This window comes from Leptonychotes weddellii, chromosome 6, assembly GCF_054177405.1.
Source record: "Leptonychotes weddellii isolate Sample4059 chromosome 6, ASM5417740v2, whole genome shotgun sequence".
Classification (NCBI taxonomy): domain Eukaryota; kingdom Metazoa; phylum Chordata; class Mammalia; order Carnivora; family Phocidae; genus Leptonychotes; species Leptonychotes weddellii.
Genome location: NC_138374.1, coordinates 96,749,198 through 96,764,575, shown reverse-complemented (window position 1 = coordinate 96,764,575; position 15,378 = coordinate 96,749,198). Strand labels below are relative to the sequence as shown.

Below are 15,378 nucleotides of genomic sequence, written 5' to 3'. Positions count from 1 at the left end.
ATTATTACTTTACCATATATTTAGTGCTTACTGTGCCATTTCCTGTGCTAAGAATCTCACTCAATTCTCCCAATTGCCTGTTTATTTCTTAGTTATAACTGAATGTAAATAAGTCAGGTAACAGACAATAGAAGAGATCTGTAAGAAGGTAACCATATGCTTCTTTTTAATTAATGCACTTATAATCAAAAACTGGAAACTGACCTATGAAATTATATTCCTCCTGGAATATTTAAGTACAGCAAAAAAAAAAAAGGTGTGTGCTTTAAATACTGGCTTCTGGTTTGCATACTACGCTTTTAAAATTGGTTGCCTTGGTTGTCTACTTAACAATGATTTATAGCAAATTCTTTCATAAAGACTTAGTTCTGTCTTTATGCAATCCCTAGCCTGGTACTTTGCACAGAGCAAATGTTGAAAGTAATACAGTTACTAGAAACACTTTTAAAATAAATGCTCTCTAATAGCAGAAGTACATAACATATCATTTTTAGTCTTCTGTTTAGATACTGTAATTTATATATAACTTAACATCTTGATTAGTCATAGCAGTGACCTAGCAGAATGAAATATGTTTATTTGTTCACTAATTTGACCTGAAGTTGAATGTTAGGCCTTGGACTGGGAAATAAATCAATGAAGGCAGAGCCATTGCCTTAAAGAGATTTAAAATGTTAATTTTAACCTTTGCCTACTAAAATAATTTTTAAAGCAAAATTTACTACTTTTATTCTGCTTATTCATGTTGCTGTCTTTCATGCCACTGTGGTAATGAATTAAAGAATTTGGTTTTGTTCTCTCTGGTTTTCATTTGCTTTTCCAATTTACAGGAAGAGTTGGGAGTGTATACTATATGTTGACCTAGGAAGGAAGAAAAATAACTTTTTTTTAATTTTATGTACTTTGTGAGTTTATATCTTAGTAAGAAATAATTCTGTCTTAATTTCCTTCTTTTTAAATTTTTGTAAAAAATGTGCTTGGCTTGATTATTAAATAATATTTATTGATTCAAAAGAAAAGAAAAATGTTAGTAGTTGTACCAATATTATCACATCTGAAGCTTGTAATTGCATGAAAGATTGAAAGTACCAGTGAGAATGTTATAATAAGAAGCAAACTAGAAATGTGATTGAGTCCTTCCCTCCACCAACAGAATTAAGATCTGCATTAGCTTTGAACTCTAGTTTTTCTGGATTCAAGACCACATTTTCCCATATGACCCTTTATGTTTCTACCGTACACATGAAGCAACCTTTAGGAGAAGTCTTAGAATGTTTCTATGTATTCATAAATGAATGATTAAAGCTTTCTCCAAAGTTCACAACAATTGAGAAATTACTGTATCCGTAGCTTTGGAGGGCAACATAATGTCTTCAGTTTGTTCCAGAGACTGATTCTTGATTCCTGTGTTTTGTGTGTGTGTGTATGTGTTTTTTTTTTCTCTTTTTTATGTATCATGGCACACGAGCAGACATTAATGAATGTGAACAGGTGCCTAAGCCTTGTGCATATCAGTGCTCCAACACCCCCGGCAGCTTCAAGTGTATCTGTCCACCAGGACAACATTTATTAGGGGACGGGAAATCTTGCGCTGGATTGGAGAGGCTGCCTCATTATGGCACTCAGTACAGTAGCTATAACCTTGCACGGTTCTCCCCTATGAGAAACAACTATCAACTTCAACAGCATTACAGACAGTACTCACATCTCTACAGCTCCTACTCAGAGTATAGAAACAGCAGAACATCTCTCTCCAGGACTAGAAGGACTATTAGGAAAACTTGCCCTGAAGGCTCTGAGGAGAGCCGAGACACATGTGTAGGTAAATGTCAGCCATATTACATTTCCTTTCGGTGGGCTCACTTATGGGCCAGAGTCTAAACATATGCACAGCACCGGTGGTCATTTGGGTGCAGTGAACTACATCTGATCTCAACTCTGGGATGACTCAAAGTTCCAAGACATTTCCTCTGACACCTAAAACTACTACAAAATTTACTCAAGTAAATGATGTATTTACATGTGTACATTCTGATAATTAATTGTTTTATATCGACAGTTTCTTTCTTTTGACCACTCCTGAAAGTGTAATTAAATTTAATGCTATGTAGAAATAAATTTCAGTGGCATTCAGAATACATTTTTTAAAAGAGAATATGAGTATTGCCACATAATATAATACCATCGGATTATGGCTGTACCTGGCCAATGCCAAAGCAGGGGGTTAAAAGTGAAACGTTCAACGACTCAGTCAACTGCTTGTTCTGTATGACGACCAAAATGGTGTTGACTGTTGACCCACACTCCCCGTGGAATTTCTCAGTTTGATATTTTGTATATATGTAAATCACTGAAAAGATAATGTGAGCCAGGACAAAATTAAGTTGCTTTCATTGCTCTAAAATATGTGCTTTCAATATCTTTATCTAAACTCATCTACAATTTAACTTGTTTGCAAAAGTGAAGTGTAATTTCCAACTCAATAATTGAGGCTTTGTTTTCAGTTAGGTTGCAAACATTACCATCTGTCATTCACTTAATTCAGTTTTCTGTGAGTGTCCGCAGTTTGCATGCCATTGAGCTATGTGCCAAGAGAAATTAGCAAACACAAATTAGCCCCACTATTAGTTAGATGACAGAAGAAAGCAAGGAAGATAGAGAGGAAGGCGGGCAGAAAGAAATTTTGTTTAAATTTAAAGACTCCCTATGCCAACTTCATTTTCTTGCATTTTTCTTAAGTATTCTACACTTCACTTATTCTTGCCTAAATATATTTTCTGTTACACATTTCTTATAAACATTTTAAAAATATCTTTTTCTGACTTCAATTTTCATCATTTTTTTTAAAGATTTTATTTATTTATTTATTTATTTGAGAGAGAGAATGAGATAGAGAGAGAGCATGAGAGGGGGGAGGGTCAGAGGGAGAAGCAGACTCCCCGCTGAGCAGGGAGCCCGATGCGGGACTCGATCCTGGGACTCCAGGATCATGACCTGAGCTGAAGGCAGTCGCTTAACCAACTGAGCCACCCAGGCGCCCTTCATCATTTTTTTTTCTACCCTTCACCCCAAGCCCTGTTCCTACATCATTATCTTCTCAGACATGCTTCCTTAATTACTCTTCTGTGGACCCAGCCTCCCATATCACCTCTATCAGCTGGACCCCCGACCCACTGGATACTTAAACTTTAAACTTTTCTCTTTAAGTGTATATTTTCCCAGAACTTTTCTGTCTAGATGTCCTGATGGACCTGAAGGTTAATATGATGCACATGAAACCTCCCTGTGATCAGTGTCTTAAACTGTTGACAATGCTAGTTCTTTTTACTCTTTGAACTTCAAACATTAATGCATTCTTTACCAGTTCTCTACCTTTAGTCCATCTGGTCAAATGCTACTTAATTCCTAATCGTGTGGACTCCACAATCCTTGTGAGGGTGTCAAACACCACTCTCAACCTGCTCCAAATCATTCTGAGCATTGGTAATTTTTCATGTCCACGATTTTGACCTCTTTGTTAGTTAAAACTTTTCACCATTTTTTAATTGATAGAATTAAAATTTGACATGTTGTCTTTCAAAGTTTCTTCCAAATAGTCATTCCCACTAAGGGTTTTCATCTCCAGTTATCCTCCCACTCTCTGACTTCATCTTAGACAAGCTCTTCTCTTCTGCCTATACCCTCCTGCCCCAAACCCTTGTTTATGCTGTGACACATGAATTAAATCATATTCCCCACACCGTACACCATCTAGCTAATTTCTTTTAAATCATCTGAATGTCCCAGTCATTTTAAGAAAGCATCCCTGATTAATAACCCCCTTCTCTATTTCTTCATCACTATCTAAACTCTGCAGTTTCACAGTAGAGTCTCATAAATGTTTTCTGTGTCTCTGTGTTTATATTACACTAATATTATGTTTATAAGAATTATCTTCCCAAACCATTGGCTGAGGCAGCTACTATTTCAGAGGACCAGTCTTGGAAAATCTGAAGTAAACTTCCATATCTAGTCAATTACCATATGTTTGAGTTTTATTTGGGGGCAGTTAATAGACATTTAGAAATATTTCTTAAAATAAATCTTAAAATATGGTGACTATTTTATAGTGTTCATACTAATAAAGAAGTTTACACTAAGATTGCAGACAGCTTTGGAATTATGTAACGAGCAACTTGGAATAAACATCAAATGCCTTTAATTAACCATCTGGGATAGATAACTCACAAAAGATTCAAATTAACACTGTGCAATCTTATTAGACTCAGGCTAAAATTTAGCTTTTTAAGGAAATGATTCCAAAGCTTAACAAGAGAAATGAACATTGCGTTGCCTCTGAATGCAGAAATCACACTCGGGGCCACTTTGAAATTCATACTCTGGGAAGAGTCAACTGACTTCTTGGAATTCCACATCATTGACATTTCTGTGATGATTTGGGGTGGAAGCAGATTGTAAAGGGAAAAAGTAAAAATAACACACAAGTTGTGGAATAAATGCTTTGGTTCACAGTGGGGCAAAAGCAGTAACAAATATTTGATGAGGTTTCATCATGAACAGATTTTGAATCTTTGCAATTATATTGTGAGCATATGCAAAACATGTACGTTGAACACATCCCTTTGCTCTGAGTCACCCACCAATTTTCACCTTGTCTTCTCTTTACTTCCACCCTACAACACTCCTGCTCCCACTTCACATCATATTCTCTTTTCATTCTTCCACTGGTTGGTGGGACTCTGAACAAATTCTAACATTAGTCTGAGCAAAACACAACTGGGATAAGAAATCCGAGGCACCCCAAATCACATCCCTTATCCTGAAAGCAAATAGCAATGAATTTTTAATTATCACCCATTCTCCTCTCCTTGTTATTGCTACTTTCTTGGCTTTGTTTAATAATAGCAGATAGATAGCTCTTTATTATAAAATGCTTCCCCATATATTATGATACATGAACCTTCGAACAAATCTGTGCAATTGAGAGATCGTATCAGTGAGTCCTTTTGACAAAAGAATTGACTGAGATCTTGAGAAATAAAGTGGCCTTCCCAAGGTGTCACAGCAACTATAGATACGTTGTTGCCATTCGTACTTTACAATTGTATGAAGTTTGATGAATATTCTTATCACAAAATTAAAAACACCTCCACTTGATATCTCTTTATGGGAAAGTAATGCATGGATGGTGGGAGCACATGCAGGGAGAAAGAGAGGTGGCTAAAGTTTAAATAAAATAAAATTCCTTGTTCCAATTAACCTCAATAGAAACTTTGTCTTTTCGATAAATTCTACTATTCTGTCAAGAGTTTAGTACTTGGGTGGTTTAGGATCTTATACAAATCTGTTTCATCTGCCATCCCAGGCTTGCTTAACTAATATAGATATTGGCCAGTTCCCAAACTGGCCAATTCCCTCAGCTCGTATACAGTTCTACACAGAAGAGATATTTATATTTTATGAAATAGTACAGTTGACACTGTATTCCATTAAAAACAGATTCTGATATAAAACAGCTCTGAGCATGTTTAAACACATGAGTGTAAAATCACCAAGAAGTTTTTCTATTGTATATCAACAACTTGCGTGTAATTGGTTCTGTCGTAGTTTCTGGCTTTGCTTTGCATGGTTATACACTCTGCTTTCTTTCTGCACAGATATTGATGAATGTGAAAATAGAGACATTTGCCAGCACGAGTGTAAAAATACCTTTGGGAGCTATCACTGTATCTGTCCACCTGGCTATCAACTCATGCTCAATGGAAAGGTTTGTCAAGGTGAGAAAATGTTGGGATGTTTATTGCTGCTACTTGACTTAAAACATAGGAGAGTATGAGAAATTAAGTGTCTTCTTTTTTTTTGAATAATTATTCTCCTAGTTGCTTTCTCTTCCTTCTCATTCCCATTGGTCATATTTATCATTGCTTTTGTAAGTAGGAGAACTGGAGAGAAAGCAGTTAGGTAGAGGAAAATAGTTGAGAATCATTTTTGGTGTAGTCTTTCTAAACCAGTTCATGTTATAACTACATATATTTTTTTACTATGTTCTTTTTTTTTATTATGTTATGTTAATCACCATACATTACATCATTAGTTTTTGATATGTTATATATTTTTAAAACTAAGTGGGAATAGACCTCTTCAAATGTCTTTTCAAAAGTTCAACCAAGATGAAAGACGAAATAGAAAGAGAGCTCAGTAAATTTACTCCAGTATTAAGCATTATTTTATTTTTTGTCTTGGCCAACCATGGGTAATTGATTAAATGATCTATTCTTTGAGTCTGCAAATGATGTGGAACAGTCACGAGCTAGCATTGCAGAATGCAAAAGGTTTAAACAAATGAATAATATAGTCTCTTCCCTTTGATATCTTAGTCCAATGGAAACAGACATGTAAATAAAAGCATAATATACAGGGTTGTAGGTACTATAACAGAGTTTGGGACAATGTGTAGTGATGGTAGAAAGAAAAAAACCATCAATCTCAATATTACCCTCTTTACACAAAAATGTGAAAAGGACATTTTGCTTTGATAAGGTATATTATGTTGCAATGCATACTTAGATCAAAAAGAAATAAAAACTTATATAAATCTTAAAAATCTTCTAAGAAATCCCCTCAATTTTGTGGTCAAAATTAAAAGTATTATATAAGTATTAACAAACCTCTGAATTTTAATTAATTTCTGTCACATACAACCTGTATCTTTTTCTAAAGCATATCAAATAAAATCTCCAAAAGAGTGCTTTATCAGTAGCAATCGAATTTAGATTAAATTTGCCTTCTCTGGAAGATTCACAGAAGACTTGCTAGGATGCTGGTCATGGAAAGGGTGCTCCAGGAAGCAAGACCTTGGCAGGGCAATAGGGTCACCTGAGTCCCATGAGCTTCCACCTGTCTCACACCCATTTACCCATTCCCTCCCTGAGAGCCCCCACTGGACCATGTGGACTGGAGAAGTAAAGTGAACACCATAATAACCTTCGCTCCCAGCCATCTGTCACAAATGCTTGTTAAGAACTTACCCTATGCAGAACTTTCTACTGAGACTTGAAGTATGAGAATCACACATTGATATTAAAGTCATGTTTTCCCAAAGCAATTATTAACTCATTTTAATCAACAGTACAGCTATGTCAAGGGCAATAATTTATACCCATCCTCCAGATAATAAAACTAATTCTCAGAGTGATGATGTGAGCATGAATGTTCTAAAACAATCAAGCACAAGGGTAGGACTTGATCACAGATCTCATAATGTCTATAATGGTCCTTTGTCTCTCCTGTCATGCTGTGAACACCAGGGTCATTGTACTGTGGCAGCAGGGTGAGGTGAGAGCATTTACACTGTCCATGCTTTACAACTTTCCCCAGATCGGCATGCCAAGGATCCTCTGAAGAGGTGGCAATACCCAACATTAACACCACACTTCCTGTCAGTGCACCAGGCACCAAGGAAGGAAGCATTTGGAACAACCAACCAAACTACAAAACCCCTTGGCCAGATTTTTAAACGCTATATTATGTCATATCCTCATTAGAGGATTTTTTTTTTTCCTAAATTATGCCAGTTTGTTCCTTGATTGCCCTAGCTGCTTATTCGGTTCAAAACATTTTTCAGCTTTCAGCTGTGCTTCAGAGAGTGGAAAATAATGTGAACAAATCAGAAACAGGTGTCACTTGAAATGTTTGCGATTTAAATGGGTTACATATTTTTGTGGTTTTTAAAAAAGACTTGAGAGAAAACAATTACATCTTTTAAAGCAGTCTTTAATCTGAAGAATAACTTGGAGTCTTTTTATAGCTTTAGGAAGTGTTTTGGGCATTTATGAGAGGAAAAAAAAGTTGATTTTCATTTACATGTGCATTTTTGAAGCTTTGTACATTAGTGATTAAAATGTCAGTGACAAAAAGGAAATTAAAGTGAATTTGACACTGAACAAGGACAGAAACTCTAGTCAAAAGTGGAAGTCAGCAGACTACAAAATGAAAAACAAAAAACATGACTGATCATGATTTGCCCAAGAAGCGGAGAGGAGAAACAAAAGATCTTTCTGCTAATTTTAAGCCCCACTAATCTAATTCTGAACATTTAGAAACACTTTATTGGCATTGCATTTGAAATGAGTGTTCTAATCTATCCAAGTTTTTAAAAAGTAATCCATAATGTTATCAAGAATCTAAATTATTCTTTCTATAAGACAAATGTTTCAAGTCTGTTTATCCTGAATTATTGTTTAATGTATCCAGAAGCACTTGGTTAAATACATTCACATGTTCTAAAACTATTAATATAAAAGTTTTTCAGCTCATCTTGGTAATCTTTTCTTGTATAATATTTAGATTATAGGGGCGCCTGGGTGGCTCAGTCGTTAAGCGTCTGCCTTCGGCTCAGGTCATGATTCCAGGGTCCTGGGATCGAGCCCCGCATCGGGCTCCCTGCTCGGCCAGGAGCCTGCTTCTCCCTCTCCCACTCCCCCTGCTTGTGTTCCCCTCTCTCGCTGTGTCTCTGTCAAATAAATAAAATCTTTAAAAAAAAAAAAAATATTTAGATTATAAAATGCCTATCCTTTAATTTCTACCATAGTAATTTTCTTATAATATTTAATAAAAACCAGACATCCTCACATTGTCAGCTAACAGAAGACAGCATGATTTCTCCATCTTTTCTGGCTTCTCTTTTTAGGACCAGGCAGTAGACTAAATGAGTAGAGTGAATGCTTACAGGGTGCTTAAGCCTGAGGAGATAGCTGTAGACAGAAGACAAAGGAAAGCCACCTTCCAGAAGCTCAAATACTTAAGAAAGCTTTTCAGTGGAAAGTGTTCATTGTTATGGAGCTAAAGGCAAACACTTTGAATATTAGATTTTGATATATTTTTGTAGATTCGTATTCAACCATTGGAAATCTGTGATAAGATAGCTACTCTTATGCATACAGGCATGTGTCCAGATTCTGGTCTCCATGCCACCATTTCCATGGGCCCCTGCAGCTTACCGACCTCCATGTGCCTGCAGGAATTCATCATAAAAATTAGAGCTAAAATGAAATTTGGTGGATAAGTGTGAAGGGAATGTTTTTTATGAGAAAAAAAAAAGATAAGGCTAATTGAATTTCTTTCACATTTTCCTAAAGGGCTTTTCACTTCATTCTGAGACAATCTCATTTTGCCAAGGAGATAATGCCCTTCTGACAGATAAAATCATAATTAGAACTTGGTTCACAGAGACAATAGGCAAGATTTAACTGAAATATAAATTTGTTTCACACTGTGTTGTATTCCTGTAGGATAATTAGTCCTAATATAAAATTAGTCATAGAAAGCACATTATGTTATTATCAGCACATCTAAGTAACTAAAAGGTCAAGTAAGTGATTACTCCGTATCACTCTAGCTCAGTGTCTTTTTACTTTATGCAAACTATTAGCAGGTCTAAAGTAAATAATTACACTGTCTGTCATTTCCTTAGGAAACAGAATATATTTGGAACCAAATCTAAAATGTTCATTTTTGAGACAAATGGTAAATAATTCAGAAATAAAATTTAACATTTATTGTCCATAATTAATATACTGTCTCTTGAAACTGCTTCTCTCCTTTCTATTTTTTTGATAGCAATATTTCAAGTTATTTAAGAATTCACAAAATAACTTAAATCTTTAACCCAAGTCCAACATACATACCATTATGCAGATACCAAGTCACCTACTACTATGAAATGATTACAATAGTTTCACATGCCCATTTGTCTTGGCACTGATTCCATGATGAAAGTACATTTGACCTTTAGGTCCTACCTCTGCAGAGAACTGATTTGGGCCCAATTAATTGTAATTGTTCCCTCCAGTACCTCAGGATCTATGTTTATTAAAATACTAAAGAAGGAGGAGTATTATAAGTGCCTATATGCAGCCAATTGACTTGAGACTTTAAAATAAGTAGTCTTCAATTTTTTGCTTGCCTACTCCAAAAAAATTTGAAACCTTATACTTCATTCATATGTTTTAAAACTGACTTCTAAAGTTTCTTATCATTTAAATTGTTGTAAAGGATGTGAATTCTGGCTTTGATGTACATGGCTTTAAATATATTTTCATCAATACTTTGGAGCTATAGATAACCCCATTAATGGGGAATGATCACTATATAATTTAAAAGTCTGTAGTCATTGTTAAACCAACCAGCTTGACTGTCAGAAAAAGTCTAAGGTCATTTTTCTGTTCAAGTAAAAGTGTTAGTAGGTGTTGCCATGACAATCAGCTCACTTCTGAAATCTAATTTAAAATAGAGAGCTAAGACCACTGGTTTGTAGCCATGATGAAATAAGGCCTGCCACCATCAATACAAATAACCAGTTTTCTCACCCTTCATATGTGCCTTGAAGCATTTACACCCGGGTATCATACAGAGACTAGGGATTAGTGGAAACCTTTCTTTTGTAAAGCAGAAGGATATAAAATGGGAATGGGGACAGGAGAATTCCAGGCCGCAGGAAGTTCTCAGGCAGAGTGCTTTTAGAAAGGAGAACTTAGGGAAATAAGTTTCTGGTTGAAAATGATTCCCTGAAATATTTGCCTGCTCTCATACTGCTGAAAAGCTTCCATGCACCACCAGGGGAATGCAAGTACCACCATTGGAAATGACTGCTGTAAAATATGGTTCTTAACATTAGGATCTCAAAATCCCTTAAAAATTTTGTAGAACTCTATTCTCTTCCCAGAAAATCCATCAATCGCAATGTTGTACTCTCTGTCTCTCCATCTGTCTTTGTCCCTGTCTCTCTCTCTCTCTCTCTCTCTCTCTCACATGCACACACTCATACACCCACACACAAAAAGATTTTCATTCACAAATCCCCTGATGCTCGAATATGGACCCTAAGTTAAAAATCATGGCTCAAAAACATTCATTTTCAGAAAGCTCAGAAAAAGTTTCCTTTAGCTCCATCTTGATGTTTCTTAATTATAGTGATTTAAGTATGTTTTTATTTAACAACTTCGTATAGAAAACAACAAAATAAACAGCATTTCATTTGCATTTTTCCCCACTACCCAAGGGGGAGCTAATACCCTAGAGAGCTCATCCCATGCCCATAACCCCTGAGGATGGATTCTCCACAATTCAGATTTGATTAAACTTGGATTATGGTTCTTGGGTCATTCATTTGATCCTGGGCTTCTTTTTTTTTTTTTTTCCTAGATTCTCTCTCTCCACAAGAAATGACTGACTTGAATTTATTAACTTGACTCCTTTAATTTCCACTACCCTACCTCCCACTCAACAATTTGAACTTATAAAACAAAATACCAGGGAGAATCACTCACATTTTAAAGAGGTTCTTCACTTTACAAAAAGGTTCGCAAGTGTCCTTTAAATTTTTAGCTTGTTTCTCATGAATTTAAAGTATTATTTGCTTTCCGAAACTCAAATGCACTCTATTTTCCAAATATAAAAAACACCAGAGTTCTTAATAGCTTCCCTTCTACTTTTATAGCTTTTATTTTTTGATGTCCTTTCACAAATGTTAAAAATTATCCTCAAAGCAATATGGGAAATAGCACACCAGGTATCCGGATCCCATTTTGTGGTTGAAGAAGCAGATTCACTCATGGAGATTTGCCATTACCCTCAAATATCCACACCACCTGCTCTCATGGCCTGCTCTGACCCGAGTTGCTGACGCTGTGTGTTCCTTGTGCTGTTGCTAGATGTTGATGAGTGTCTGGAGCAGAGTGTGCGCTGTGGGCCAAATCGCATGTGCTTCAACATGAGAGGAAGCTACCAGTGCATCGATACCCCCTGTCCAGCCAACTACCAGCGGGATCCTGTTTCAGGGTATGTCTTGCCTTCTCTTCTCAGAAATACTTTTGAAAAGCATTCTCTCCTCAACCAACATACTCTGTCTGTAGTCACGTGTAACTCACAGGAAGTCAGTAACCCCAGGGGTATATGGAGTCAATGAGTGGGTATGAAATGAGCTCATCCTGCAGCAGCTACTGTAACCTAAACTATCACTGTTGGCTGCCAGGGTTTTCCCAGAGCATCTCCCCAGTATGTAATCCGCCATGCCACATCTAGAATTCTGTCTCAGCGGTGAGCATTTTATGGGGTGATAGAACCTGACCTCCTTTGAAATTTCCTAGTTTCCATTTGTGTTGCCTCAGAGTTTTAAGGGCTCTCAGCACTTAGAGCATTCCAAGAAGTACCTTGACTGTAATCGTGATGACTCACCATGACTCCATGAGAGAATGGAGATGAGCAAGGATGAGTCAACAGTCTGCCCGCTCATAGATGGTCTTGCTTATATTCCCTGCTGTCTGAAACACTATCTTTTCTGGGTTCTGAATAAACTGCTCTTCTATTTTCTCCCTCCTCTTACAGAAATGTCATACTCTGTTCAGGTATCAAGTCAATGAGGTACTTGAAAACAGAGATAATGGTCATCATGAATAGGACCTGCTAATAAGAAGGTGGTTCTGAAACCAAGTGCTGGTTGGAGCTCACACTTTGTTTTTCCTCTCAGCAGTGACTACCAAGTTACTGTAACATGATCAAGTGTGGACTGCCCCAGATCCGGCAAAAACCTATTCATAATTGCTTTAGGGGGAATAGGAAGGGGAGGAAGAAAATTAAAAATATTGACTTAAGAAACATCCAAAAATACTGACTGAAGAATCCATATCTGCAGAAAATGGTCCTTTGTGCATTTTTCTAAAATTTTACTCTCCCTTACCAGTGATTTCTGGCAATTTAAAAGTCATGATGCCTCAAAAACAGCCAATGTGGGCTCTGAAAAAAGAAAATACAGTATTTTTAATCTAAAATAATGTGGAAAACAAATACAAAAGGAAAAGCTTCCCCCCCGCCCAGGAATCTTAGTTGACCTTTTATTATTTTTAGGAAAACAAACCAAATATCAATAAATTCTACTTCAGCTTTCAGTCTTAGGGCAGATGTTAAAATTTAAAAATAGCTTGTATTCCTCTCTTTAAAAACTACTTGTTTCCAGTATATGTACAGATACTTCTATTTCCAAAACTAACTTTTCATTTTAGAGACACTCTTGTGGTACTCATACTTACTTCAGTGGTTCAAAAATTTCTGGGGCATCTGGGTGGCTCAGTTGGTTAAGCGTCTGCCTTCGGCTCAGGTCATGATCCCGGGGTCCTGGGATCGAGCCCCGCATCGGGGTCCCCGCTCCGCAGGGAGCCTGCTTCTCCCTCTCCCACTCCCCCTGCTTGTGTTCTCTCTCTCTGTCGAATAAATAAATAAAATCTTAAAAAAAAAAAAAAAACTTCTGATTTTACTGAAACTGAGAGATAGATATTTGACTCTAGACCAGCATACTCTCATAGGCATCTGACATCTGGTTTGAGTTAGTGGCATAGCACATGGGGTGGGCCAATTGCTCTCGCAGTCAGACTGTCTACAGCCTTTAATGCCTAAAAGTTGTCATGGATCATGGTCACCTGCCGCATGCCCTCTCCTGCTTCCAAGCCAGATGACAATATGCACCTCGTGTGTTTTTTTGTCCTTAGGTTCTGCCTCAAGAACTGTCCACCCAATGATTTGGAATGTGCCTTGAGCCCATATGCCTTGGAATACAAACTTGTCTCTCTCCCATCTGGAATAGCTGCCAATCAAGATTTAATCCGGCTGGTAGCATACACGCAGGATGGAGTGATGCATCCCAGGACAACTTTCCTCATGGTAGATGAGGAAGAGACTGTTCCTTTTGCCTTAAGGGATGAAAACCTGAAAGGAGTGGTGTACACAAGGCGACCACTGCGAGAACCAGAGACCTACCGCATGAGGGTTCGAGCCTCATCCTACAGTGCCAATGGGACCATTGAGTATCAGACCACATTCATAGTTTATATAGCTGTGTCTGCCTATCCATACTAAGAAGCTCTCCAGAGCCTAATCCACATATTTAAACTGCATTAATCATGGGAATCCAGTCCCCTTCCAGATTACCATCTCCTGAACAGTTGCAATCTTGGCAACTTGAAAATGGTGCTATGCTCTGTTTTGTGTGCCTTCCTTGGTACTGGTGAGGTATTTTCATGATCCCACCATGGTCATATCTTTTGGTAAGGTCTAGAAAGGTCCCTCATTATTTTTCTTTATTTATTACACTGGAGCAGTTATTTTCCAAAGATTATTCTGAACATCTCACAGGAGGACCTAACAGTGATGTTTTAGAGTAGCATAGTAGCTAAGATCATTTTCCTTAAAAGAAAGAAAAAAGAAAACAAAAATAACTCACTCGAAGCCAAGTGAATTTTTGAGCATTTGGCCATTTTTAGAATAAGAAAACTGGTTGCTATGTGTTTTGATCAAAGCTTATTAAGTAACTTATAAAGATGCTTTTTTTTTTTTTTAAGTATTGATACTTTATAATGGGACTTCGACACCTATTTTCATCTTAAGGGAAAAAAGAAACACCACTCATTTTAGAAATATAGTACGGCTTCTAGAATGTTTCTTTGATACCAAATAGTGTTCACGTGGACTGAGCATCCAAAATAAGGATATTATTTTCAGTGATTTTGTGAAATGAGCTGAACCAGATAATAGAAAATAGAAATAGATAATAGAAAAAAAAATATTGCTTCATCCTCAGATAATTGTTCATGGCATGGATCTTTGATATAACCTTCCTTCCAGTTAGCTCCATAACTTGTACATTCCAGCATTTTATTTTCCAGTCAAGTGGAAGCAACTTTTACAAATACCAATGGGACAGTTTTCTTTGTTTTTCTTAAAAATCTTATATGTTCAAATTAGCATAAATGTTGAACGTCAATACACTGTACATGGTGGTAACAGACTCTGGAAGCGATTGCCAAGATGTATTCTATTTTTATGAAATGTATATATATTACCTTGGTGTATTTTCTATATAATATCTTGATGGACTTTTTTATAAAATTATTTTGTAAAACAAAAAACAATGTTACAGTCAAACCAGCCTGAATAAAATTTTCACATCCCTTTTCTTAACCTTTTTGAAAGCTTAAAATTTGTTTCCTTATAGCTATCCTAGGTGTTAAGGTTTATAGTCACACATACACACATCTATCTGTGTATATGATACATAGCCTGACTGAAACAGATTTTAAATGGATTCTCTGAACTGGATCTGAGTTAACTTTAATTGGTTCTGTGATACAGTCACATTTAATGGAATTAATAACCTGTCTCAAGTGGTAAAGTGAACTCTGATTGTTCATGGGATGCAGTGCCAAAATAGTGCTTAAATTCTCACCAGTAGGCATTTCTAATCAAGAAATGGTTGCTTGCTTGTAGGTACACTAGAGAACATGGAGAAAGAAAATAATGAGTTGAGGGCTTTAAATTCTCAACTGAAGT

General features: G+C 36.6%; 1 protein-coding gene across 1 annotated transcript in view; it reads left to right on the top strand.

The window, feature by feature from the left end:
* HMCN1 (hemicentin 1) overlaps positions 1-15,009 on the top strand; it is a 420,986-nt gene extending 405,977 nt beyond the window's left edge. The window contains exons 99-102 of the mRNA XM_081823192.1: positions 1,472-1,822; positions 5,658-5,777; positions 11,712-11,838; positions 13,542-15,009. Coding sequence (XP_081679318.1) covers positions 1,472-1,822; positions 5,658-5,777; positions 11,712-11,838; positions 13,542-13,908 — 965 coding nt within the window. The 3' untranslated portion in view covers positions 13,909-15,009. The remainder of the gene's footprint in view (positions 1-1,471; positions 1,823-5,657; positions 5,778-11,711; positions 11,839-13,541) is intronic.
* The last annotated feature ends 369 nt before the right edge of the window (positions 15,010-15,378 follow it).